The sequence below is a fragment of the Strongylocentrotus purpuratus genome, unplaced genomic scaffold, assembly GCF_000002235.5.
Source record: "Strongylocentrotus purpuratus isolate Spur 01 unplaced genomic scaffold, Spur_5.0 spur5_scaffold_17, whole genome shotgun sequence".
Lineage (NCBI taxonomy): Eukaryota > Metazoa > Echinodermata > Echinoidea > Camarodonta > Strongylocentrotidae > Strongylocentrotus > Strongylocentrotus purpuratus.
Window position 1 is genome coordinate 20451890 of NW_022145602.1, and position 27173 is coordinate 20479062.

Here is a 27173-nt window from a genome sequence, read left to right on the forward strand (position 1 = left end):
GCCAGGGGAGATTTTTAAAAAGGGGTCAAGTGGTTCGATTAACATCAACACGATGGTTAGTTGAGCCAGGCGGGTGTCAGCATAGTTGAGCCATGCCGTGTAGATTAGTGGCATAAATCCATGTTTGTGTACAAATGAGATACTTTTTTTGGTTGTAATTTTGTTTTATTCCTCCAAAAGTGTAATACAAACAAAAGCATACAATTGAATAAAATAAATACACACACATGCAAACACACACACGCAATTTCAGAAAAACACATACACAAACACACTAGCAAATACTGGCTAAACTATAACCACACACACGTCGGCTCAATTAACACCACACCCACCATTTTGAATTCAACGTGGTGAAAAGTGAAAGTCTTATTAGACACAAATCAAATAATAAGATTAAAATGATATACAATCTTAAACGCCAAACATACCATTTTATGCAAATTGCAAGGATCAAAATCCGTCCCGTTGCCAATTTGGTCTTTTCAGTAAGCAATTTTGTCTTTATTAAACTTGCCAATTTTATTTTTCTATGTCAAAATTCTGTTCATTCAAATCAGGTTCTGAGCATTCTTTAACTCCTTATAAAGCCCATCTGTACTAGTTTACAGGAGGGATTAGACCATCCTGCAAGGTCACTGGACAGGTGGTTATCTCATCATATCAGCTCTCATGCAGTTAACATAAGATAAAGAGGATCATGGGGGACCAATGGTCACCGATTAGGCATTGTTTGCTATATAGAGGGCACAAGTAGTACAGTGGGGATTTAAAAGGTGCTGTATTTCAAAGCAAAAAGAGTTGGTCTTGATATTCATTGGACATTTAACTAGTCTTTTACCACATTAAAGTGTTTTATTGACTTCGTTTGTTTAAATGCTTGACATCCCAATTATTTATTTTTTTTTAAATCGAAAAAAATAGGGAACCCCCTCCTAAAAAAAAAATTGCCCGCCCCCCCCCCCCCCCCCCCCCTACTCCGGAAAAGCAATCGAAGCCAACCAAATCATTTTTTTTTTTTGGCCTTATTTTCCATCTGCGGAGTGACGTAATATTGTACAGAGGAAAAGCAATATGCCAGCAATATTAAACTCGGTCAACGAAAGGTGATCAAATACCTGATTTTATTATCTGGGAAAAGAGGCTCGTATGTATAAAAATAAAGCTTATATCTTCTCCGAACTTGTTTGAACAATCCCTATATACGAATCACTAGATTACTACTACTCGTACTGCTACTACTACTACTACTTCTACTAGTACTACTACTACTACTACTACTAATACTAATACTACTACTACTACTACTACTAATACTAATACTACTACTACTACTACTACTACTACTACTACTACTACTTCTACTACTACTACTACTAATACTAATACTACTACTACTACTACTACTACTACTACTACTACTACTACTACTACTAATACTAGTATTACTACTGCTACTAATACCACTTCTACTACTACTACTACTACTACTACTACTACTTCAATTACTACTACTACTATTACTACTATTACTAATACTAATACTAATACTACTACTACTACTACTACTACTACTACTACTACTACTACTACTACTAATACTAGTATTACTACTGCTACTAATACCACTTCTACTACTACTACTACTACTACTACTACTTCAATTACTACTACTACTATTACTACTATTACTACTACTAATGCTAATACTATTACTACTACTACTACTATTTCAAAATTCAATTAAAAAAGAGTTTATTCAACAAATGCTTAGCAGCCAATTTAGCCATTTAGATCTCTTTGAAGACGTTCTCTTGTCATCACAAAATACTTTTTTTCTTGACTCACTTTATAGGGCGCTTGGAGCTTACTTCTTAAATATCAACGGAATCTTTAGGGAGAACTTGAAATGACAGTTTTTCTTTATTTTTGCTTTACTTTCTTTTCTCCTTTGATTCTCTTTATTCCTTGTTTATTTTGTTCTTGTATTTACTTTTCTTCTCCCTATCTTCTCCTCTCTTTTTTTGCTTTGTTTTCTCGGCGTTGAACTACGTGCTGTCTTAATCTTGCAGATCAACTTTTTAGTAGTAATTTTACTTTTGCGTCGTTGTTCCTCATTATTCTCATATCTCTTTCTATTTTCCCCTTTCCTCCCTCTTGATTTTTTTCTTCTCTATTCGGTTGCTCCCCCCCCCCCCGTTTCATTTCCTTTCCCTTTTCTTTCATCATTCTTCTAAGTTTTTCATTTTTTAAACTTCTCTCTTTTATCTCATATCCACATTCTTCTTTCCTTTCAATTTTCTTTCATATTCCTCTCGATCTTATATCTTTCTTTCTTGGCTACTTTGTATTTCCTTCTTTCCTCTTGTTTCCTATAAGGCCAACTGAAGTTTTAAAAAAAATGACCAGTTTCTCGTCCGGACTCTTTACAAAGAGACAGCGCTTTACTATTTACTATTTTTCATTTTTTTGCCATTTATTTCCAAGATGGCTGCCATGCTAAACATGGCTGCCAAGGTATATTATTTGTTCACATATATTGTGCTATTTGAGTATACTTATGCAATGTATCACAAAACAAATGATTTGTATCATTTTAGTCCACTTGCTAAGCAAGTTTCGAAATTCAGAAACGGTGAAAATGTTCATGTGTTCAGCTTGAATTAGCTATTTAAAAATGTACATCACAGCCTTTTTTTCCTTCTTCTTCTGAATGGGAAAACGGAGGCGGGCGGGGGCGAGAAACTCGTAAGTTTTTTAATTAGCCTAACCCCTTGCCTATTCTTTTCCTTATTCATTCTATTTTTCTTCCTCTCCCTTCTCCTTTTTCCCTTTTTCCTTCTTCTTTCGTCCTTTTCTCTCTCCCCCCCCCCCACCTTTTGCTGACAGAGGTGGCGTATTGAGAGGGGGTGTTAACCCCCTCCCCCTTCCAGCAACGCTCCTGTGCATGACGTAAGGTAAATCAATAATGATAAATCAAAATCGATTTTAGCAACTGTCCACCAAAAAAAGTATATTCTTATCTCAATTGCATTAACTTCATCACGCGGCGGCCATCCAAGCCAAAGGCTTTTAATTGTGTCAAGACAGTTTACATTGACTAACTTTCGTAGTGGATTGTGTAAATTTAAGACAAAATAGTTTCAACAGTTTTCCAGTCTGTTTTGGATACCCATCTATCCCTTTCCTTAGTAGTGAAACTACATGTTACTGGGACAAAATTCAGTATTAGAACGGATTATATCAACACATAAATAAAATAATTAAAGAACAATAATGAAAAAATTATATGATGAAGGCTGAACCCGCGATTTCTTTCCTACCATAAGCTTGCTTGCTTGTGTGATGTCCTTAGGGGCTCCCACTTAGCCGAGTTGGAGCAACGAGTTGTGGCGAACTGGCTCGATGTTGTGGCAAGCAGTTTTATCATTACAACATATTTCTTGATATCACGAAATCATATTCTTGTTATCACGAATTACCATTGCTTTACAACGTAAAATTACTTTTTGATATCAAGAATTGATTTCTTGATATCAAGAAATATGTTTTAATGATAAAACGGCTTGCCATAAGATCGAGCCAGCTCGCCACAACTCGAGGCTCCAACTCGGCTAAGTGGGAGCCCTGCATTAGGGGCTAACCACCCTTTGCGAATTAAGGTTCTTTTGTTCAAACTACATGTATCATGAAATGAAAGCAATTTGAAATAAAATGTGGATTCATCTTTGGAAATATTGAACGCTCATTGGCATTTATTTGTATCATCGGCTTGAGAATATTCAGTTTTGAAGATTGTTTTGTTTACTTTTTTTAAGACGCTTAAAATACATTAAACAGATGAGAATTGATATCATCTATCTCTGTCTCTTAATCTTATATCATGAATCACCTATTATATTATGTCTCCCATCTACCATCTCTGTCTCCCCTTCTCTTTCTCTCTACCTTTATTTTCCATCTTCCTCGTCTATCTCTCATTCTCTTCCCCCCTTTTTTTTTCTCTCTCTCTCTACCCCTCCTTTCTCATTCCCTCCCTCACCTGGGTCTCTCTCTCCTTCTCTTTTCTCCCTCTCTCTCTCTCTCCTTCTCTCTTTTTCTCTTTCCCTCTTTCATCAGTCGTATTTTTTTTTGGGGGGGGGGCGGAGGGGGAAACGGGGAAAGGAAACTTCCAACGATAATATGCACCCTCGGTTAGGTTTAATTGCAACCAAAAAAACGTTTTTAAAGGATTGAAATTCATAAAATTATCTCTTTAGCTTGGTTGCTCAGCTTCCCGAGCATAAAAAGATTAATTTGGATCTTGTTAAATTTTGCTCTTTTGTGGAGCCTAAAGTGCATCAATAAAACCAAACGAAACATTACAGTTTGAGGTTAACCTTCAGAAAACACTCTCTAATCCGACTTTAAGTCCAATTTTGAGCATTAAACAGATGATAAGTAATATCATCTATCTCTGTCTCTTAGTCTTATATCGTGAATCGCCACGTATATATGTCTCATATCTATCATCTCTGTCTTCCCTTCTACCCCCACCCTAGCCTCTCTCTCTCTCTGTCCAAAATGTTTGATCTATCTCTATATATATCCTTATATTTTTGGTCTCACCCCCTCCCTTCTCTCTCTCTCTCTATCATTATTTTCCAACTTCCTCGTCTATCTCTCATTCTCTTCCCCGTTTTTTTTCTCTCTCTACATATCCTCTCTATCTATCCCTCCCTTTTTACTCCCTCCCTCACCTGGGTCTCTCTCTCTCTCTCTCTCCTTCTCTCTCTCTCTCTCTCTTTCTCCCTCTTTTTTTTCTCTCTCTCTATCTTCTTTTCTCTTTCTCTCTCTCTCTCTCTCTCCCTTTTTTCTTTCTTCCTCTCTCTCTTTCCTTTTCTCTTTCTCTCTCTCTCCTTCTCTCTTTCTCTCCCTCTCTCTCTCTTTTTCTCTTTCTCTCTCTCTCTCCTTCTCTCTTTCTCTCTCTCCCTCTTTCATCAGTCGTACTTCAAAAATAAATTGTTAATTAATATTGAAATGTGTGGGGGGGGGGGGGCGGAGGGGGAAACAGGGAAAGGGAACTATGCTCCCTCAGTTAGGTTTAATTGCACCAAAAAAGGTGTTTTTAAAGGATTGAAATGTAAAAAATATCTTTTAAGCTTGGCTGCTCAGCTTCCCGTGCATAAAAAGATTAATTTGGATTTTGTTCAATTTTGCTCTTTTGTGGAGCCTAAAGTGCATCAATAAAACCAAACGAAACATTTCAGTTTGAGGTTAAACCTTCAGAAAACTCTCTCTAATCAGACTTTAAGTCCAACTTATGAAATTTCTCGAATAGTTATATCGAATAAATAACATTTGTCAATTTTTTAAAGAAACTTTAAATCATAATCGCTTTCTAATTTCCTGCGCGTTTCTCTGAAGTGTATTATGAATGAGAAGTTGAGTTTGAGGGGAGTTGAAAATACAAACAAAACCAAACACCCTGTTTTCTTGCTACCTCGATTGAAAAGTTATTATCAAACATGTAACTACCACTCGATTTTTAAATACATTAACAAGATGTCATTGTAACATAGTTCCATAATTTCTGAATACAAAGTGGGAATTATTATAGTTTGTTTTCTTCAGCTGATAAGTTTTGACGGAGGGAGGGGGGGGGGGTTCAAGTTTATCACTTGCCCCGGGCGTTATAATCCCTCGATACACCACTGTGAATGATTTCCAGTCCCTGTCGTGTACAGTCTGATATACGCTCTCTTTTGTTCTCAACTCATTGAATACGACAAAACGCGATTGAAAACTACTTTTTCCGAAAATAAAGAAATGCATTTAATGCAGTTGAAAAATGAAATACACTAAGAACAGAATAATATTTTTATATTTCCTTTTAGAAGAATAATTAAGATGAAACAATTACCCCCCCCCCCCCTCATGCCTATTCTTGTGAATCATTGACACTTTCTAGTAATGAATTAATTGAACAAAAAGAAAAATTATGTTAATCTTTTATATTATCCGCAATTAATAATAGACTTCATAAATTAAATTAAGAAGATTCCTTGTTTTGACGTCGGCATATATTCCAATGCTTAACATGTAAAGAAAGATTAACAATACCATTACGATAGATACAAGTTAACTGAGTTGAGAGTTAATAGCAGCAGCTTTAATTTGAAATAAAGTGGAGTTCCCCAAAGAACCAATTAACTTTTGACAAATTAATACATGTAGTGGCATGTCAATTTCCAAAAGATTTTTTTTTAGTTAAGAGTGATTACATTAACATGTAAAGAAAGATTAAACAATACCATTATGATAGATACAAGTTAACTTAGTTAAGAGTTAATAGCAGCAGCTTTAATTTGAAATAAAGTAGAGTCTCCCAAAGAACCAATTATCTTTTGACAAATTAACACACGTAGTGGCATGTCAATTTCCAAAAGATTTGTTAATAGTTAAGAGTGATTACATTAATGAAGATAAAGGCTGGTAAACAATGCATGGAATCCTCTAGACATAAATGTTTCATAAGATTTAGCAAAGTTTGTCCAGTTGAAAAGAAGATAATTCAAGACGTATCTTGTCCTGGAATGCAAGTGTAATTGTTGCTGTACATGTGCTGCATTGTTAAAATTGAAAGTTAGACTAGACAACTCAGGGGAGTGAAACATACGTTTGAGGTGGTATTGAAAACCACTGTCAGAACCACTACAGTATCGAGCTTCATGACGCTCTTGTGTTTTAGGGATTAAGAGATACAAGTTTTGAAAACTATTCATCTGGTAGAGTACCTTATACATTCATGATGAGGAAGACAATTCATAATAAATTGTGGTTTATTTCTTATGATGCATCTATTAAAGATTGATAATTTGTTGAATCAGAAGTGGGACCAATACAGGTAATGCACAGCAACCGCCAGTAGATGGTATCTGTAATGAGAAGAAAAGTCATTTTTTTTCTCTTTGTCTTTGATTTGCCTTCAACACTGTTACGATTGCAAATATTATATTCAGTGTGAATATCAATTTCAGTTTCATTTTTGTATTGTTCAATGGAAATTTCCTTTGCTCACATTATAAATACAACTTCACGTAACTTAATATGCATAGATACAGCAAATACAGATATCCTGGTATTGATATATATCATAAAAGATACGTTATTTAATTATAAACCAAAACAGTAACGCATTTTAATTGTATATGGGAAAAAAGTTGATATGTAACATGACAGAGAAAGGGAGAAAGATGGCGCCCTACTAAGTCAAACCGTATTTTTTTCTCATCGTGGAAAATTTCTGTAAGATCACTTAAAAATGAGTGGAAAGAAAAGACAGATGGACAAAATGGACGTTTCACCAAGGATTTCCCAATACTTCACCCCTTCTGGCTCGATTTCAGGCAGAACAGAGATGGATATCGATGAAAACTCGGACATTCAACTTGAAAATCTCACTCAGCAGTCAGTGCTTACTGGAACCAGCGAAGCAGGCCAGGACTCGCAGGAGTCGCACCCACAAGCTGTCGGGGAAAGGAGAAGGAAAAAGACGAAGACGAACCGCGGGCAGAGAAGAAGCGAAAGATCAATGGAGATCAAAAGGTGCAGGCAAGTACAACCACTGAAGATTTACTAGCAAAGCTTCTTGACAGAATGGATCAAAGGAACTCAAAATTCAATGACATAGTGGCCAGATTAGACTTATCCCTTACTCAGATTGATAACAATAAGAGAGAGATAGAAGAAGTGAAGGAAAAGCAAGAAGGGATTGAGTTTGACATTGGTTCAATCAAAGAGAAATTGCACGCACAAGAAAAGGAGAATGAGAAGTTGCGCGAACGTCTGACAGACCTATCCGCCAGGGGAATGAGAAACACACTTGTGTTCCAAGGCTTTCCAGAGGGTGCTGAGAACAAGAATTGTGAAAATTTGATCCAGTCATTTGCCAAGTCGCATTTGCAGATTGAAGCTGAAGTAATCATCGAAAGGGCACATCGCAGCGGAAGCACCTCATCACCTCGACCAAGGCCGATTATTGCAGCCTTTAATCGGTACTCGACCAAAAGTATGATCCTGGTAAATGCACGTCGCTTCTTGAAGGAGAAACCCTTTGAGCACAATGGAAAGCATCCTATTTACGTGGATGAAATGTTGCCCAAGGAAATTCGTGAACAACGGAAGAAGCTGATTCACATCAAGAAGAAGCTGAAAGAGGAAAATACAAGGAGAGCAGTGTACTTCAAGTATCCTGCTCGCATCTTCTACAAAGAAGGAAAAGACGGGAAGGAGAAAGAATACAAGATGAAATAACTCAAAACGTCAAAGGAAAGAAAATATTATCATTCCACATCGAAATGCTGGAAACATAAAAAAAAAAAAAAACATGAATAATGTTATAGAGCTGGACTTACCTTGCCTACTTAAAAACAAGAAGAAAAGTGAAAAAGGAATACTTAGATTAGGTTAATGACAAGAACTTAACTCTGAGAGTGAACTTTTATAGGTGAATATGTGGAAAAAGCACTCAAAGGATAAAAGGAAAGACCACGATGTAGAGCGCCACCTTGATCTCCCTAAGGCATACAGAAGAACTAGCCTTTGTTATGATTTGTTTTTTGTGTTGTTTGTTTGTTGAACCTGAATGTTTAATATATGTTAAACCTGATCTTATAATGGTGGTATTTTTAAGTAATTCATATCTCAACTATGGATTTGAAGCTGATGACACATAATGTTAACGGATTGGGGGACTTTAAAGCAAGGAAACGTTATTTTAATTATATGCTTAAACAGAACAAAGATATTATCCTTTTACAGGAAACCCATTCTGTAGAAAAGGAAGAATCATTATGGAGAAATCAAGTCAGATCTGATATTATTTTCAGTCATGGAACTTCTAAGAGCAGAGGAGTATGCATTATATTAAGAAAGACACCTGATTTTAAATTGTTAGACTCCATTAAAGATATAATGGGACGATTTTTATTGGTAAAAGTTGAAATTCAGAAGAAAGTTTATGTGATATGCAACATATATGCACCAAATAATGAGAAGGATCAGGTTGAGTTTTTTAAGAAGGTAGAATTGACCATACAAGATAACGTTGAAAATGGGGAAATTCTAATAATTGGTGGGGACTTTAATTTAATTCAAAACCTCGATCTGGACAGGGCAGGTGGCTCAATGAAAAGCATTTGGAAGCACTCTGTGAATCTTATAGAAAATCTGAAAATATATTTTGGTTTGGTTGATGTTTGGAGAATCAGAAACCCCTGCAAAAAAGGATTTACATGGAGAAGGTATAACCCACTGGTGCAATCTAGATTGGATTTTTGGTTAATCCATGAATCCTTACAGAATACAATTAGTGAAAATGATATCATACCGTGTGTTTTGTCTGATCATGATCATGTTAGTTTGCACATGAAAATTAAGACAAAAAATTCTGGTCCGTCCTACTGGAAATTTAACAATAGTCTATTGAATGAGGTGGATTATGTTAATGCTTTAGCTAATAAATACTCAGAATGGATTGGTGATTTTACAGATAGTAATGATAAAGGAGGGCTATGGGATTGGTTAAAGTTTAAAATTAGAGAATTTACTGTACCATTTTCTAAGAAGAAGAAATGTGAAAGGGAAGAGAAAAGAAAGGCTCTTGAAAAAGAATTGAAAAAATTAGATGACAGGATGGCAGCAGAAGATATAGATGAAGAATTAATGAAAAAGAAAAGGGAAATAGAACAGGAGTTGTTTAAAATATACGACTATTTTGCAGATGGGGCAATCTTGAGGTCAAGGTGTACATGGTATGAGAAAGGGGAAAAGAGTACTAAATATTTTTTGTCATTGGAAAAAGGTCAAGCAGCAAATTCCAATATTGATGTTTTGATTTCAGATGTAGGACGTATTGATAAACAGTCTGAAATACAGGATTTCATTAAGAAATCATATAAAACTTTGTTTGAGAACAAAGATAAGGTGGAAGATGAGGTGAGCAAAGATTACATAAGTCAGAGTAACATCAAGCAACTCACAGACGAAGAAAGAAATTCATGTGAAGGAAATATCACTTGCTCTGAAGCTAGGGCAGAATTGTTAAAAATGGCTAGAAATAAAACACCTGGGAACGATGGGTTAACTGTGGAGTTTTATGAGATGTTTTGGCCTTTGATATCAAAAGAAGTTATTGATTCTTTCAATTTTGCATATGAAAATAGTGTAACGTCTGTGTCACAAAGACAAGGTACAATTAAACTCATCCCTAAGCCTGATAGAGATAAACACACACTGAGCAATTGGCGTCCCATAACTCTTTTAAATGTAGATGTTAAAATACTTTCTAAATGCTTGGCAAAGAGAGTTGCTAAGGTGATAGGAAAGTTAGTAGATAGTCAACAAACTGCCTTTATTAAAGGCAGATACATAGGGGAAGGAATAAGATTAATATCAGACCTCTTACAATATACTAAGGAGGAGAATTTGAGAGGTATTATGCTAGCCCTTGATCTTTCAAAAGCATTTGATTCAATAAGCCACAGGTACATGCTAAATTGTTTAGAAGCGTTCAATTTTGGACCATCTTTCATACAGTGGGTTAGAACATTGCACACTAATATAAGTAGTTGTGTATTGGTGAATGGATTTACCACTGGATATTTTCCAGTGTCTAGAGGAGTCAGACAAGGTGATCCTCTGGCTCCTTTACTGTTTATACTGAGCTTGGAAGTTGTTCTTACAAGACTTAATAATAATGATAATATTCAGGCTTTTGAATTTAGTGGAAAACAAATAAAGTATACAGCATATGCTGATGACATAACTTGCTTTTGTAGGAATATACAATCAATGAAGATGGTTTTCAAAGTTTTTGAAGAATTCTCAATCATATCAGGTCTTTATTTGAATAAAACAAAAACGGAAGGTATATGGGTTGGGAAAGATAGGCACAATGGAGAAAAAACAAATGATATACATTGGGCAGACAAAAGCATAAGAATTTTAGGCATTCATTTCTCATATGATCAGGAAGTAGTCAGGAAACTGAACTTTGATAAGAGACTGGATGAAATAAAATGTACTTTCTTAAGATGGAAGAATCGGGGGTTAACTTTAATAGGAAAAATTCAACTGTTGAAAACATTTGTTATGTCTAAGATTATGTATATAGTTTCCAATATTGAAATACCTGATGATTTTGTTAAGGAGGTTGAAAAGTTGATGTTTCAGTTTATATGGAAAGGTCCAGATAAGATATCACGGGCAACAATGATTGCAGATTATACTGAAGGTGGTCTTAAATTCCCGAAACTAAAATGCATGATAGAGACACAGCTGGTTAAGTGGATTCAGAGATATTATACAGAATCAGATCATCATTGGAAGTTGTTCTTTGACCACTATAGTAAACGATTTGGTGGAAAATTGATTTTTATGAGTAATTATTCTATGAACCAGTTGAATTCTCTTGGAATTCCCATATTTTATCATAACTTGTTGTTAGCATGGTCCAAGACAAAGGAGTATAATCAATTTGTTGATGATCAAGGAGCCCAAGCAAGTGTACTTAGTCAAATTGTTTGGAACAATCAATATATTCTTATTGATAATAAATCAGTTTACTGTAAGGCCTTTCATGAGGCAGGTCTATGTTATGTATATCAACTTTTTGATCTACATGGAAACATTGTGCAATTTAATTTTTGGAAAGCAAGAGGAGTACCAGGTAAATACTACATGATATATTTGGCAATAGTATCGCTAGTCAGGAAGAAATGGGGAAGTTCATTTAATCAATTATTGATACAAATGTTCTTGGAGAAAATAGATTTTGAACATGATCAGTCTGACCTTTTGACAGTAGAAATTCAAAAACTAAAAACTAGAAATATTTATGTTGATTTAGTTAGTAAATTGACATGTAGACCTGTCTGTGAACCCCTATTTTCCACTAAATATGGGATAGAAGAGGAGGAATGGCCACAAATGTATCTACTCCCATTTAAATGCACAATAGAAGTTAAGATGAGAGTCTTCCAGTTTAAAATTTTGCATAATATTCTATACACCAATGAGAGACTATTTAAAATGAAGCAAGTTCAGACAGAACTTTGCACATTGTGCGAGACCTCTGTTGAAACTCCTTTACACCTTTTTTATGAGTGTAAGGTTGCTGAAGATTTAAGACGAGCTTTTGTTGATAAAATTGGTCTAAAGCTATCTGTCAGATATGAGGATTTATCTAGGAAAAGAATGATGTTTGGATTCATAAAGGATTGGAAGGGACCACATAAAATATTATTAAATCACTTAATTATCTTATTGAAGAGATACATTTATATTCAGAAATGCAGGAATTTAGTAGTAAGTTTCATAGGTTTTGAAACGTTCATTTGCAAAATCAGACATATAGAATTGGTAATTGCTAAACAAAAGCACAAAGAAAACATGCACTATAGAAAATGGTCCCCTATTGAGAAGTTATTTTAATTATCCATAATTATATTTTGATAATGATATAGTTCAAACCACCCGAGACTGATTTTTTAGTTTTTACATCAGGTCTGTTTGTTTGTTTGTTTGATTGTTGTTGTTTTTTTTGGGTAATTGTTACAGTGATTCGTATTTGATTATTGTTCTTTTAATGTTATACAATTATTTAATTCTTGTATGATTGTTGTTTTTGTAATGTTACAAAAAATTTCGAAAATCAATAAAAATTTGAAAAAAAAAAAAAAAAAAAAAAACATGACAGAGAAAATACAAAAGGATTTGATATTACGTATAGCAGACTGATTGTATGTAAGAAAAAAAGAGGTTCAGAGGATCAAAGGATGTTTGCTATCGTTCATCCTGCATTCATAGTTTCTATAACTGTGTATTTGTGTCTTACAAGTACACACTAAATTAAACCACAGTAGAGGGTAAACCTACAAAGCAATAATTATCACAAATTGCTTTGTTTTGTATATTTACAATTATATACAAGCATTTTACAAAACCTACCCACACAAGGTACCTTTGGAACAGTCTAACACGCCCGAGGTGATATCCGAGGGTGTTTGGACTGTTTCGAAGGTACCGAGTGTGGGTAATTTTACTAAAGACCGAACAAAATGATGTGTATTATTCGTTTTATAAAATGATGTTTTATAACATGATTTTGATAATGACCAGTCATTATCCAAATTACGCGTATGGTAAAATAAATGCCTGGTCAAGTGTACGCTTTGAACCAATCATTTTATTAGGATCCACGTCATCATCTTATAAAATCAAATATACTATATTGTGTATACATGTATACTATCTCAACAAAATATAGTTGGCTTACAGAACTCCGAAATCCCCCCCCCCCCCCAAAAAAAAAAAAAAAAAAAAAAAAAAAATTACTATATGTAAGCCTGTAGGCATGTAGATAAACATGAAATGTAATTGTTTGGTATTTTATTCTTCCCTAAGAGGGTTTGTGAATGTTGGTTCATTTTATACACGTATAACTGTATTCAACCAAATGCCAAATTTGAAGATGTAAATTTGTAATGCCTATTCATAGTGACAGGCAGTGAATTGGCATCTAATTCAATTATGACCTCTTTGAATAATTTTTGCATTTTGATAAAACTATACATTGTAGGTAATTACATTCCGGAATGAAATACAATTGTCATACCAAGTGACACCGCACAATTATACAAAATTATATTCAATTTAAAGGTAAGACCGTTTAAACATAATAGAAAAGAGAAAAATGGATGATGACATGAAAGTATTATATCGTTGAATAAAACTCATATAACAGCTATTTGAAATATTAAAAATAATACAAATACTAGAAGAAAACAAGAAATAAGTTTCTGTTACCTATGAAGCTTCGCAAACAGCTGGAAGTCTCTTCCAGCAGCAGATTTGTGCCAATCCACTCCTGTTGGAAGCAGCACAATCAGCGTTGTTGTTGTTGCGCCAGGTAATTGAAGAGCTGACTCTGTAAAGATACCAGCATTCACGTTACTATCAGAGCTCAAGCGTACATCAGTGATTTCTATATTTCAATACATGATTATTAATATCGCAGCTAATGGTGTAAATCATGTGAATTGTAATGTAAACAGAATCGCTTTTATGCATTTCAAAATAAGTTAGAAGGATTGGCAGCGTATCTGACCCTGATTCATAAAACTTGTTATCAATAACAAATTTAAATTTCTGCAAATCCGCTCTCAGCCGATCAAATACCACTATTTCAGTAGCTTATAACAGTTATCGTTACTTATTATTGATAGCAATTTGTATGAAGCAAGGACTGATGCCATTATTTCAGTAGCTTATAACAGTTATCGTTTCTAATTATTGATAGCAATTTGTATGAAGCAAGGACTGATGCCATTATTTCAGTAGCTTATAACAGTTATCGTAACTAATTATTGATAGCAATTTGTATGAAGCAAGGACTGATGCCATTATTTCAGTAGCTTATAACAGTTATTGTTACTTATCGTTGATAGCAAGTTTTATGAAACAAGGGTCCTGATTATTACACCGAGCCGACTTGTAAACTTTGGCCTACATTGCATGGACCCTTCAAACCAAGTGTGCCATTCTTCCACGCCTATAGCGAAGGGGATACCTTGCAGGTTATAACCTACTACCATGCATGCACATGAACAAAAATAATAATAATAATAGTTCGCTCTTTTATAGCACATCTCAGGACCGATGGCCCTCTCAAGGCGCTTTACAATGTACAATGTACGTTTACATAATAATTACTCGAAGCATTCATCAAAAAGGTGAGTTTTCAGCGCTCATTTAAAAAACTTCAACGTCAGTCATTGAGCGTAGCGACACTGGGAGAGCGTTCCAAAGTTTTGATCCACCACATGCAAATGGCTAAACTATCATTTTCTCACGAATGTGCTGCACTATGAAGCTACTTGAACTCCCGTTTAGTATTAGACAGGCCCTGGCGGGAATTCTCTCCTCCAAGGAGTGGAGATGTTAATCATGATCTTAGTGGTATTATTTGCGAAACGCTTCCAGGCATTGAGCATACCATATTCACCTAAACGATTTAGTGTTGATTGGTGTTTCTTTTATGTAGCCACTACTATTCTTCTGCTTAATAAATAACACAACCAATTAAATTCATGTTTGTCTGAATAAGATAAAATCATGATCAATCAGTAACATCCGTTATTGACTCATTAACTTTGAAAATATGCCTAAATTGATAATTTCACGACATTTGCATGATAATGAAATTATGGCAAAGGGTCTATTCAATCCATGGCACTAACAGTGTTGACAGTATGATTTGCTTGAGTGAGTTTTGGCTAATAATAAACAAACTCGCGGAAACCGAATTGCGCAAAAATGACGTTGAACTTGGGAGTGTTTCACAAAGATTAAGATCGACTTTAAGTTGGACTTAACCATGGCAGGCCATTCATGCCACTGGTTGCTCTCACCATTGGTCTCTCAATTATGATCTTTGATCTGTAGATAATATTTTTAACTTGAATAATGAACTATCAAAAAAGGTAAATTCTGTAGTTTCGTGACCATGATTTGTACGTCCCTTGATAAACCAATGCCAGGAATGGTAATAGGAACTAGTGGCATGAATTGCCTGCCATAGTTAAGTCCAACTTAAAGTCGATCTTAGTCTTTGTGAAACACCCCTCTGGTCTTGAATTGGAGCAAAATACATATCAGGCATCGATTTCAGTTGCTCTGTTAACAATCAATTATTGATTTGAATTCCATCAGTTGGTATTTGACCTTACATGTGCATCTGCACTCGTGCATCCCCGCGGCTCGAGCGCCTTACATTTGTGCTGGTAGCAATAAGGTGCCTATTAATACACCAAGGTGTTCAGATTCTTTGTAGGCAGATATGGCTCTTTATATGACCAAAAAAGGAATTTGTAAGCAATTATGGAAAATATGGGTGAAAAGGAATACTTATTTGAATGAAAAGAGACACTTATCCAAAGCGAAAGGGGGAACTTGTCATATTTGGAATGGGGCATTCTTAGCATTTTAATAGGGATACTCATCACATTAGAAAAAGAAGACACGGCTTAGTAGCAAAGGGCACTTTTCAGAAGGGGAGAGATATTTACTAGAAAGGAGAACCTGTCAAAGTAAATTAAAGGGGTAATTGTCAGATGTAATAGGTGCGCTTCTCAGAGGTGATAAGGGGCACTTCTCAAAGGCTCTTATCGAAAGTAAAATGGGGCACGTTAGGGGTACTTTAGTAGTAGGGGCGTTGTGACCCTTTACCCCCCCCCCCCCCCCCAGGAGCGCCTATTCTGTTATCTGATTTTGGTTGTTAAGTGAGAGGAAGAGGCTGCTTTACTTACTCGGCGAATTCAGTTGTCTGCCACGAACCACAGAGTTGGTTAAGGTTGATCCAATGATTGGCAGATCTCTGTTGAGCTGAGAGGAATGCTGTCACTTCTTGAGCCTGTTCCGTGGTTGAAGCCAGGGCTAGGAACCCGCCTTCGGCCTTGCATCTCTACAAGGATAAGGTAAAATTTTAAAAAAAGGTTATAAATATAGTATAATGACGTCACAAATAGAGTTTTCCGAAGGTCTCAATGAATCACCTTTTCTTTCTCATATTGGTCATTTTCCACTCTTTCATCATTTAAAACATGAAACCGTATATTGAATGGACCACATGAATGAAAATTACCCTACAAAATATGTTTTAAAGCCAATTTGGAACTGAATTAGAATGAGCAATCTAGATCAAAGATAGAAATGAAACGTTACTAAAATGACAAACTATAATGTGAGTGTGTGTAACATACAAAGGCTTGTCTTCTTTTCCTTATCATCTTGCTTTGCCGATACAGTGCTGTGGAAAAGGTTACCCCCCCCCCCCATTTGCAGGCCAAACAAAATGAAAAGGTTTTATTACAACGGCATTTGAAAGATAATACTAATTTAAAACTTTTCTATCAAAAAAAGGGAGCTTGAAAATGTCTTTGAGTGGGCAAATAATGACTATTAGTTGTCGAATCGACTTATTAAGTGATAGCAATACAGTAAGTAATAGTCTGATTTCCAGACCATTGTACCGAATGGTCGTACGTTTTGTGCTGCGCAAACATTCAATTAGTTTAATTTTGGCCATTACAAGAAGTTGGTTATTGATGTAGGCAAATGCTCATGTACCCTTTATAGCTCATTGTATGTATGTTATTATTATTACAAAACAAGAAGAAAAAAAGCCAGTCAGTCACTCACTAGTGTCTGACAGTGCAGTTTAGCTAGTAAACGGGTTTCCTTGCATAATTTGAATATCAGGACACTGCTAAACGTTTAAATTTCACAGATAGGACATATACATGACATATTCATAATTCTATAGAAATTGATGATGGCTGCAAAAGGGACATAATATCTTTAAACTGAAAATAAATAAATAAATATATTGCTTGCTATAGTGGAATCTTGAGCTGTAATGAGATTTTACCTTGCAAGCAGCGTCGAAGAAGGATTGGTCAGTTACCAGCTTGAAACATCTGCCTGATGGTCCGTCCCTGATAAATCCCAGGGGACACTCAGCTACAGCTATGTGATGAGAAGATCAAAATTCACATTCATCAATGATAATCCATCAATACTGGATCAATACTTGTAGGCTACAGGAAGTAAACAAGAAATTAAAATGTATAGCAACGACACTATGGTCCCTTTATATGGTATTCTTATTCAAAATATCATAAATTTGATCAGTTTGATGAAAGGTAATGCAAAGTTTTGGGAAATTCTGAAAATTGGATGGATAGTAATTCTTTAAAATATTGATATATTTGGATGCCCCTGTAAATGTATTATTAGCACTAGAAAACGTATTCCTAAAACACTTCTGCTTTCGAGAAATTGAATAATCAAAAATTTACCGGTGCTCTCGGTAAATTTCAAAAATCTCAAATAGCGCCTAAGGCCATTCCTTAGTAGCTGCGACCATGACAATCTCAGAATATGCAGTTCTGATATATTATTTTCCAAACGGGAATAGCAAATCGGTGTATTGTAGTCAAGAAACTTTTTTGTAAAGCTATAGTGAGCTACACAACATAACATGTTTATTATTTACAATTTCATTACTTTAGACTCGATTTGAACCGCTACAACGATCATTGACTATTGTAAACTTGCATATGCTTCTTATATATTTATTTGAACCAAATTCATGACCCAATACAAAAACTTTGTATTGCCTTTAATAGCTTGGTGGCAGAAAAAATACAACACGACTTTAGTTACTTATTTACTAACAAAATCCAATAATCCCGATAGAGCTTTATTAACGGAGACAGAATGCAATAGTGCTGTCACCTCCATTCTCCTATCTAACTCTCTCGCTTTGCTCGTTTGCAAATAGCTAAGACTACCAGCTTATCGTGTCCAAAACATGGCAATACACCTATTATCACTTGTTTACTTTTATATTTAAAAAAAATTAAGTCGTATAAAGATGTTAATGTATATATAGGGGTCTGAAAACCTCAGCTCAATTCAAAGGCAATTCCAGCGTAACAAACATGACATTCAGAATCCTTTTTAGTTATTTAAGACACTTTTAAACAAAGTTGAGAGACCTAAACACATATATTCCAGTCTGTGATTTAGACACACTTAACTATCAATCACATGTATAGCAACATTCACAGTATTGCACTGAATATTTGATTCAATTTAATTCAACTCAATTTAATTTAATTCAAATGTTATTGATTATACTCAAAACAAATAGGATCATTGGACAACAACATTTGAAGACAAAGAATGACTCTTTGTGACCGTAGCGGACATGACACAAAATGGGTGGGGGGGGGGGGGGGTAAAGATCTTATTTAGGTAAGAAAAGCTTATAATCACACGCTTAACATAGATTTACGTTGTAGAACAATCGTGTTATACATTTGCTCGTAAAAGCTGATAAATGTAGCGTAACGGCCGGACATGACAGATCAAACGTAACAGACATGACTCCGTTGTCTGCTTCTTATATGCCCCTAGGGTGGTATTCTCAAAAGCGGACTAACTTTAGTCCATGGTTTAATCGACCGACTAATTATGGAATGCCAAGTGTCCATATGAATATGTTTTTGAATAATTTCACCTGTCACTAAATTAAAATAAAATGTAATAACATAATCAATAAAAAAAAAAAAGTATATAACTATGATATAATTGTGGTGGGCCAGTTAATGAGTTGAAGATGACAAGTTCGAATATAAATGAAAACACAAGAAGCTCGGAATTACAGTTAAAGTCCACTTTATTAAATATATAAGTCAGCCGAAGTTCCAATCGTTGCAAACGAAGAGTATTATTATTATTATATAAACATTGTAAATAAGCTGCTTCTCTCAGAGGCTGGGCAGCCATATTGACAGTAAACTAGCAGCACATCCTAAACATGATAACGGAATGAAATAAACTCTCAAATAATATCTACTATCAAATAATATACTCTCAAATAATATCAACTAAAAACTGACTTCAAAATCCCGCACCTGGCATTTAAATACCGCGGCACCCGATGAGGCTTAGATATTACATGATATTGCCAGCCAACCAGGAGGACTCTTACGAAGCCAACCAATTACAAGACGGGATATATCAAATTACCCTTAGGTCATCCGACCAATTCTCGCTACCCTAAATAGGTACGAAAATCTCGAAATTCGCGAGACGAGGTAATTTTCACTCTCTCGGGTCGTCACTACAACTTCCGGTATAGAGTCCCATCCCGCTGGCGCTAGCGCCTGTGTTCGCTGTGCAGAGTTTTCACGCACGCTAAAATCGTGAGCCCAGCACTGTGCAGCCTCACAAAAGAAAACCATCGTCACTGATGTCAAAAGACGCAAAAAACAACGAATGAAATGTTCAAATAAACGTTGAAATATTTGCGAAAAAAAAACAAGACCGAGCAGACGACATATTCGGTGCATACACGTTGTGTGGCGACGGCGTTTTACGTTTGCGCTATCGCGCCTAGTAATATAGCGCCTGCACAGGAAGCTGTAATGTCGAAAAGCTATCCCATAATGCAATGCGCGTTTTCAGGATTTTCCCCGGATCTCGGCAGAATCGCTATTTGGGGTAGCGAGAATTAAGAGAGGAGTTATACCTTTAATTAATTATAACCAATGACAAAGCATAATAGATGAGTGTCATCTGAACTAGTCACCGACAAATATGGGAGGAGTCTATATCTTCGCGAGAATGTCGCGTCCCCGGCAAAACAGTCTATTGTCTAACGTGTTATTGGAAATGAACACCTGTACATCTTGATGCAGGAATTCATTTCCAACGTGCTTATTGAAATGAACACTTTAATCTAATGCAAGAATTCAAAACCAGGGGTTGTTTACCCGTTCCCGGCTCTTCTATGGCTCTAGCGCCCCCTTTAGCCCAAATGAGCGTACCACTACATAATTATGTTATCATAGTAATTTAGAGACTATAATAAGGACACTTGGCATTCCATACTTAGTCGGTGGATTAAACCATGGACGAAAGTTAGTCCGCTTTCGAGAATACCACCCCTATATAGTTTTGCTTTTAACACGTTCGGTATGTATTATGGAAACTCTAATCAGTAATCCTCAGAACTTATTACCAACGAATCGAATCTAAAGTAATTGTCGTTTGCAATAATAATAGCCAAAGATTATGTGTTTTGAATATAATTCTTACACAATTTTGCCCTCAAAAAAATGTCGTGCCTCGGTATATTTTATTTCTACTGATAAACCACTAAAAGTAAAACATTTGTTGAGCTCTTGTATGTGGTACTTAACTTGCCGCATTGGAACACATAATCCTAGAGTTATTGGGTGGTATTCCGGTAGCGCGTACTAAGTTAGCGCGTACTTAGTTAGTTCATACTTCTATGGAGTGCCTGTTGCAAACTAATTTACCCTGTAAAGATTATTTTAATCCTTCAATGAAAAGTGTTCAAAAAATTAATTTTGCAATTAAATGGGAAGAAAAACATAATATGAGTATGAACTGAATTTCAAAAAAGTTTTTGGTAGATTATCTTTGTCATGAATATTGAAGGAGGAAGATGAAACCTAGCATTCCATAGAAGTGTGAACTAAAATTCTTGTTTAGTCTGGACTTAGTCCCGGCTTAACTTATGAGAATACCACCCATTGGGTGGTATTCCGGTAGCGCGTACTAAGTTAGCGCGTACTTAGTTAGTTCACACTTTTATGGAGTGCCTGTTGCAAACTAATTTACCCTGTACAGATTATTTTAATCCCTCAATGAAAAGTGTCCAAAAAATAAATTTTGCAATGAAATGGGAAGAAAAAGATAATATGAGTATGACCTGAATTTCAACAAAGTCTTTGGTAGATTATCTTTGTCATGAATATTGAAGGAGGAAGATGAAACCTAGCATTCCATAGAAGTGTGAACTAAAATTATTGTTTAGTCTGGACTTAGTCCCAGCTTAACTTATGAGAATACCACCCATTGCCATTTTTTTAATTTTTGGCTAGCGAACATTTTCGATGGCATTGCCCCGATGTTGTAGATCCTCTTTTCTCTATAAAGTGCCCTAACGGGGCGATGTCTCACCCATTCTGAAAAAGGGACGCTTTGTCACCAGTTCCGTAATATAAAAACGCATTTAGTTACGTAAAAATCATAACTTTTATCAGGTCAAAAGTATTGGTTAAAAAAAAGAAGACCTTCTGATAGTGAATTGTTTTCAAAAATGCAATTAACATCAATGGCTCATGGATTGCCTCACTTTTAAAGGAAGGTTCCACTGTTTTTCAGGATTATGCAATGTACGGTTCTGTTTGATGATGGAAAGTATATTAAACTAGGTGGACAAATTGACAACATTTTAAATTTTTTTGTTTCATTTTGAAACTTTATCAAAAATGTTGCTCAGGATAAACTTTATTACACGTCCAGTTTGCTCGGTAAGGGGAAGTAAAATATAAGGAAAATAAAATTCCATACATGAATTCTCTCTTCCAGTCTTGAGGCTTGAGGTCATTGTAGGTTTTAAAGGGTTAGTTGAGTTCTGTTTTCCGACCGCAAATGCCTTCAAAGTTCATGGTTATTGCTCTTATTCTTATCTATCACATTTATAGTACCCTTTTAGAACTTAAAATTGCTATGAAGGTAATTTTAGACTCCAAAATATGTGAAATTAGCCAATACGATCTTACCAATTCAGCTCCACTTTCAAAAAAACATGGTGACCGTTGATTAATTATTTAATTAAAAATAACAAAACATGAGCCAGCTAATTGTGGGTAATATAAGCAACACGAAAATGCCAACAAAAAAGCCAACATCGGCATTGGCTGAAATACGACGTAAAAAGGCGTTATTTCGTTTTTTTTACCGGTTTTTTCAAATTTTTCAAAATATCTAATATTTGTGGTGGTACACAAGTATTAGAAATCGTTATATTTCAGCCGTCTCTGAACCGATTTTGTTCAAAGATGATTTTGTCATTTAAATATTATGTTCTTTCAAATTTGAGTTTCTATTCCTCCTTTCATTTCGTAATGGCTTCATCTCAAATGATAATTCTGGTAGGTTAAAAATAACTGCTCTCCTATCACTAAACCCCACCGAGTCCAAGCACAAATTCTCTGTAAAGAGTGTCAAAACTGGCTATAATTATTGTGATCTATAAAGACACAGGATGAACACGAGAGGGCGTATCATCTGCCCGCCCCTTTTACCTATTTAAATGCTTACATTCGTGGAATACACATCACTTGAGTGATTTCCCGTCAGCCACATGCGACTGTTAGGGATTATAAATGTGTCTGCAGAGTTTTTATTCTACGTGTGTAGTCTATCCCCATCTAACTCCAGCACTCAAGATATCCTTTCCAATTTACATCTCGAAATATGAATGTCATGATTATTGGTGTGTCGTGGGAGTGTCATGGTCGAGTGGTTTAAGGCGCTTGACTTGGAGATGCGAAGGTCGAGGGTTCGAATCCCGACACGGCACTAATATCCTTTGGCATGATATTAACCTGCACTTGCTTACTCTCCACCCAGGTGTTAAATGGGTACCCGGTAGGATGCGACCGTCATTGTTGGTCAAACAGTTTTGAGCGTCATGTAACGCCTGGCTGGAATGCTCCCCAGGGAGTGGAGATTGTACAAACATTGTGTGCGGGCAAGCATTGACCAAGGTAATAGTATATGTGTAAAGCGCTTAGAGACATTTGTATTAAGCGCTTTATAAACATTTAATATTATTACTAATCAGAATTATTACTAATTCGAATTTTGCCCTTTTTCGTAGTACTTTGTATTTACTGATCGTTCTCAATCAATCCAAAAACTATATTATTGTAGGAATAGAGATAAAGCTACTTACCGATGCATTCTGGTGCCTCCTGCCATGTTGCATCATCTTGACATTCAATGTCATTTAGTCCTTCCAACTTGTAGCCGTCATTGCAATCATACCATGCAGTAGTACTTCCAGCAATAGAGGGTTCAGCGCTTGCCTTTACCTTTCCATTATCAACTTGAGGTGGAACCCCACATGACTTGACCGCGGCTACAATTGAGGAAAAAACATACAAACATGTGATGATCTAGTCAATGTTCGCAAATGAAAAATTGAAACAAAGTAAAACATTGAAATTGTAATCTTCCTAGGACATGGTCGAACATTCTTCTGAAGAAAGGCACGACTGGGAGTTGGCTTTTTCGGTAAAAATGATGACGTGTTGGTTCCAGTTGTATTTGGTCTTGTGCAACTCAACTACTAAAACGTTGATGTATTTTTTTGTCATCTATGATCTGTACGTAGATGGAGCAGGATTTGATGATGGGTTTGCGTTTCTTGGTAACCTGGGGAACCCGGCATATCAGTGGATTGAACTCCTTCAGCCAATCACGCCCCTAGCTTTGCAGCGATTCAAGATCCTCCAGGGGGGTGTTTCACAAAGATCCTAAATTGAACTTATCTCTAAGTTGGACTTAACAATTATGGAAAGCCATTAGCATCCTTGAAAATATTTGGTAAGCGTTATTTAAAAAAGCATAAAATGTTGATTTAAATCATTCATATTTTCTATTATCATGAGAGATTTCATGTTCTTACTGTGGAATTTATGAAAAGTCTAAAATACTTGCTTTTTTTTTAATTTGTAATATATTTCATTATAAAGCTACAAAAGGCTCTCCATAATATTTAAGTCCAACTTAGAGTTAGGTTCGACTTGGAATCTTTGTATAATACCCCCCTGGAGATGTAGGGCATCTTGCTTTGATGTTGCTGTAAAGCTTGCAATCATCAGTGAAGAGCCTACGGTTGCATTTGGTGAGAGATACTCTGGTAAATCGTCGATGAAGCGGAAAAGGAGCATCGGGCCAATGTCGGCATACTACGGTCCCTTTTCGGCAAAGATGGGAGCAACATTGGCATCTTCCACACACCTAGTATAACTCCCTGATTGAGGGGACTTGGAAGAATGCAGTGGACACAGGTGCCAATTCAGCGGAATATCCCTTCAGAAGTCAGGCATTGAAATGGTCAGGGCCATAGTGGCTTTATGAACTCCAAGCTCGGACAGAATTTTTCGAAACCCCTAATGGAGAGATAGTATGTGATTCGTGGTGTGAGTGTTAATCTGACCGTTTGTCGGTCATGTCTTCACTGTCAACTCGGATGTTCGGCATTAAGAGGCTGAACGAGTAAGTTAATTCATCACGCGGTTTCAATGAAGCCACACCTGAAGAATATATAAAAAATGTATAAAACTCCAGAAACGCTTTGGGTTACAGGTGAGCTGACAATGTCTTTCATGTACCTATTGTAGGCTTGTTTGCTGGTGATTCTTGAGTTCCAGATATTTCTCACGGTCACCTTTGCTAGTTGAAGCGCTAGCTGTTATAGCGTTTATTTTTCTTCAAATGAAGGCATTTCACAAGGCGGGTTCCCCCCCCCCCCCCCCCCCCCATCCCACTCCGGGGTCGGAGGGACCGCATTCGTATTCCCAAAATCTCCGGTAAAGGGGTCTTTATTACTCAGTAATATAAAACTAACCCCAACTAAATGCATTGCTATGACGGTCTCTTTTATGAAAAATCTAACTCACCAACTGTTGTATATTGATTAGACACTTTTAAATGGAGAAAATATAATCAAAGTTCTTAAAGTTTATATTCAATGTGATTTAAAATGGGATACTCAAGTAAAGGAAACGTTAGAGAAGTGCAATAGAAAGTTATATATGTTACGTACCTTGAAACGTTTTAATTTGCCTATTAGTGATCTCGTTATTGTTTATACTGGATACATAAGACCAATATTAGAGTATTGTGCACCACTTTTTCATTCCAACCTAACGCGTAAAGCCGTTAACAAATAGATAATATTGAACGAATACAAACACGGGCATGTAGAATTATTTTGGGACTTAATTATGAAACATATAATCATGCTCTAGAATTGTGGAATTTGTTAACGTTGGAAGAACGTAGGAATAAACTTTATTTTAATTTCGCTATTAACGTAGAAAAGCATGAATTTTGTTCTATATGGCTATTAAGTCAAAGAATTGTTAATTTTAATTAACGAAGTGTACAGAAATATTCTAAATTTATTTGTAAAACCATTCGATTTAAAAATAGCTCTATTCCCTGTTTTGTTTGCATCTCACTAAATGATTATTATTCAAAAAAGTAAGCTTCATGCATTTTGTATATTTTTATGTTTAATGATGCTGCTTATTATGCGTATGAATGTATCTATACAATAGGCTTGCGGGTGCACCATGTGAGAGAGAGGGAGGTTTGAGGAGTCCTGAAAAGGACTCTCGGTAATCTTTCTTGAGGGTTTTGTAGTCCTGAAAAGGACTGTTGGTTATCTTAGCTTCTAGTTTTAAGGAGAACTATATAGCGCTTGGAGAGGATGAGTGACGGGATATATCTAGTATATTTATCCTTTTATATGTCATTAATTTTATTTGATGTGTACATGTAAAATGCTGTATTTTAACCATCATGATGTATTTTACATTGTAAATGACCTGCAATTCAGCTTCAGCTGCCAGAACGTCATGTGAATAAACCCTTGTTGAATTGAATTGAATTGATACTTTTCGCGCGACAAAGTCCGGCCCGAGAATTTTTTTTTTAAAGAGGGGCGTATTTAACTTTTCACCCTAAGATTTCTTCAAAAAGGGGGTGTTTTCTCCCCCCCCCCCTCTCCCTCTCTCTCTCTCTCTCTCTTTGGACTCCTGACAATTTGAAAAGGGGGTTATAAAATATCTTGAATATCATAGATAGGGGGTTACATTGAGCAGTGTTCCGGATTTAGGGGGGAGGGGGGGGGGGGGGTCTCCAAGGCAGGAAAAGCCCGCGAAGGGGGGGGGGGGTCAGAAATGTTGGCAGCCCTGAGATAGGGGGTGCTTTCAAAGGGAGGGAACAAGCATACGTGTACCCTAAGTAACACTGAGTGGGTGGCCGGGGGCTGGTTATCCAAGTTGTGTGGTACCTAGTCAATCGCCCCTGTATATAATACGGGGCCTCTAGAGTGGATTTGCGAGAATTGTGAGCCAAGATGGATGTTCTATTGTATGTATGATCATGTCCCATCAGAGGCTGGAGGTTCATCATAGTCCTTCATGTGCATGGAATAATTTGTTTCCTGAAATCTTGTTTTGAACTGGTGAGATAAATATATGATTCCATGTATCAACTAGATCTACACTGTATTTTAATTTGTAATTGTTATAAATGTACTTGTTTGTCTTTTGTCATGAAAACTACCAGCATCCACTATATATTCCCCTAATCTTTTAAAAAATATATCCGATTGAATTCACCATGATAGTTACCTGTTCTTCCGTTTAGTTGTTGTTGAACTACTATATTTTAATGTTAGATATATAACCTTATTTCATGTTATCTTGTACTTTACTTTAAATATGACAATTCTTAGTCTGGGCTATTGCCATGTCCATTTTTAAAAAATAAAACCGAAATTGAATTGAATTCAATTGCATCTAGCTAAGCCTTTCAAGTCGGACATAAAGTTTCATTCTGTCCCACCAATATCTACATCTGGACCAGGAAGCGAGTGGCGATTCAGTCACCAGCACTATCAGCCCTGAAAACTATTATTTCTCTGAACCCACTTACATTACACAAAC

The 27173-nt window shown here is 35.9% G+C and overlaps 1 protein-coding gene across 2 annotated transcripts in view; it reads right to left on the minus strand.

Moving 5' to 3' along the window:
• Positions 1-6114: 6114 nt before the first annotated feature.
• LOC585529 (sushi, von Willebrand factor type A, EGF and pentraxin domain-containing protein 1) overlaps positions 6115-27173 on the minus strand; it is a 48324-nt gene continuing 27265 nt past the window's right edge. For both annotated transcript variants that reach the window (XM_030987891.1, XM_030987890.1), the window contains 5 exons: positions 23384-23569; positions 17471-17568; positions 16350-16504; positions 13849-13969; positions 6115-6917 (listed from right to left, as the gene is read on the minus strand). In XM_030987891.1, coding sequence (XP_030843751.1) covers positions 13849-13969; positions 16350-16504; positions 17471-17568; positions 23384-23569 — 560 coding nt within the window. In that variant the 3' untranslated portion in view covers positions 6115-6917. The remainder of the gene's footprint in view (positions 6918-13848; positions 13970-16349; positions 16505-17470; positions 17569-23383; positions 23570-27173) is intronic.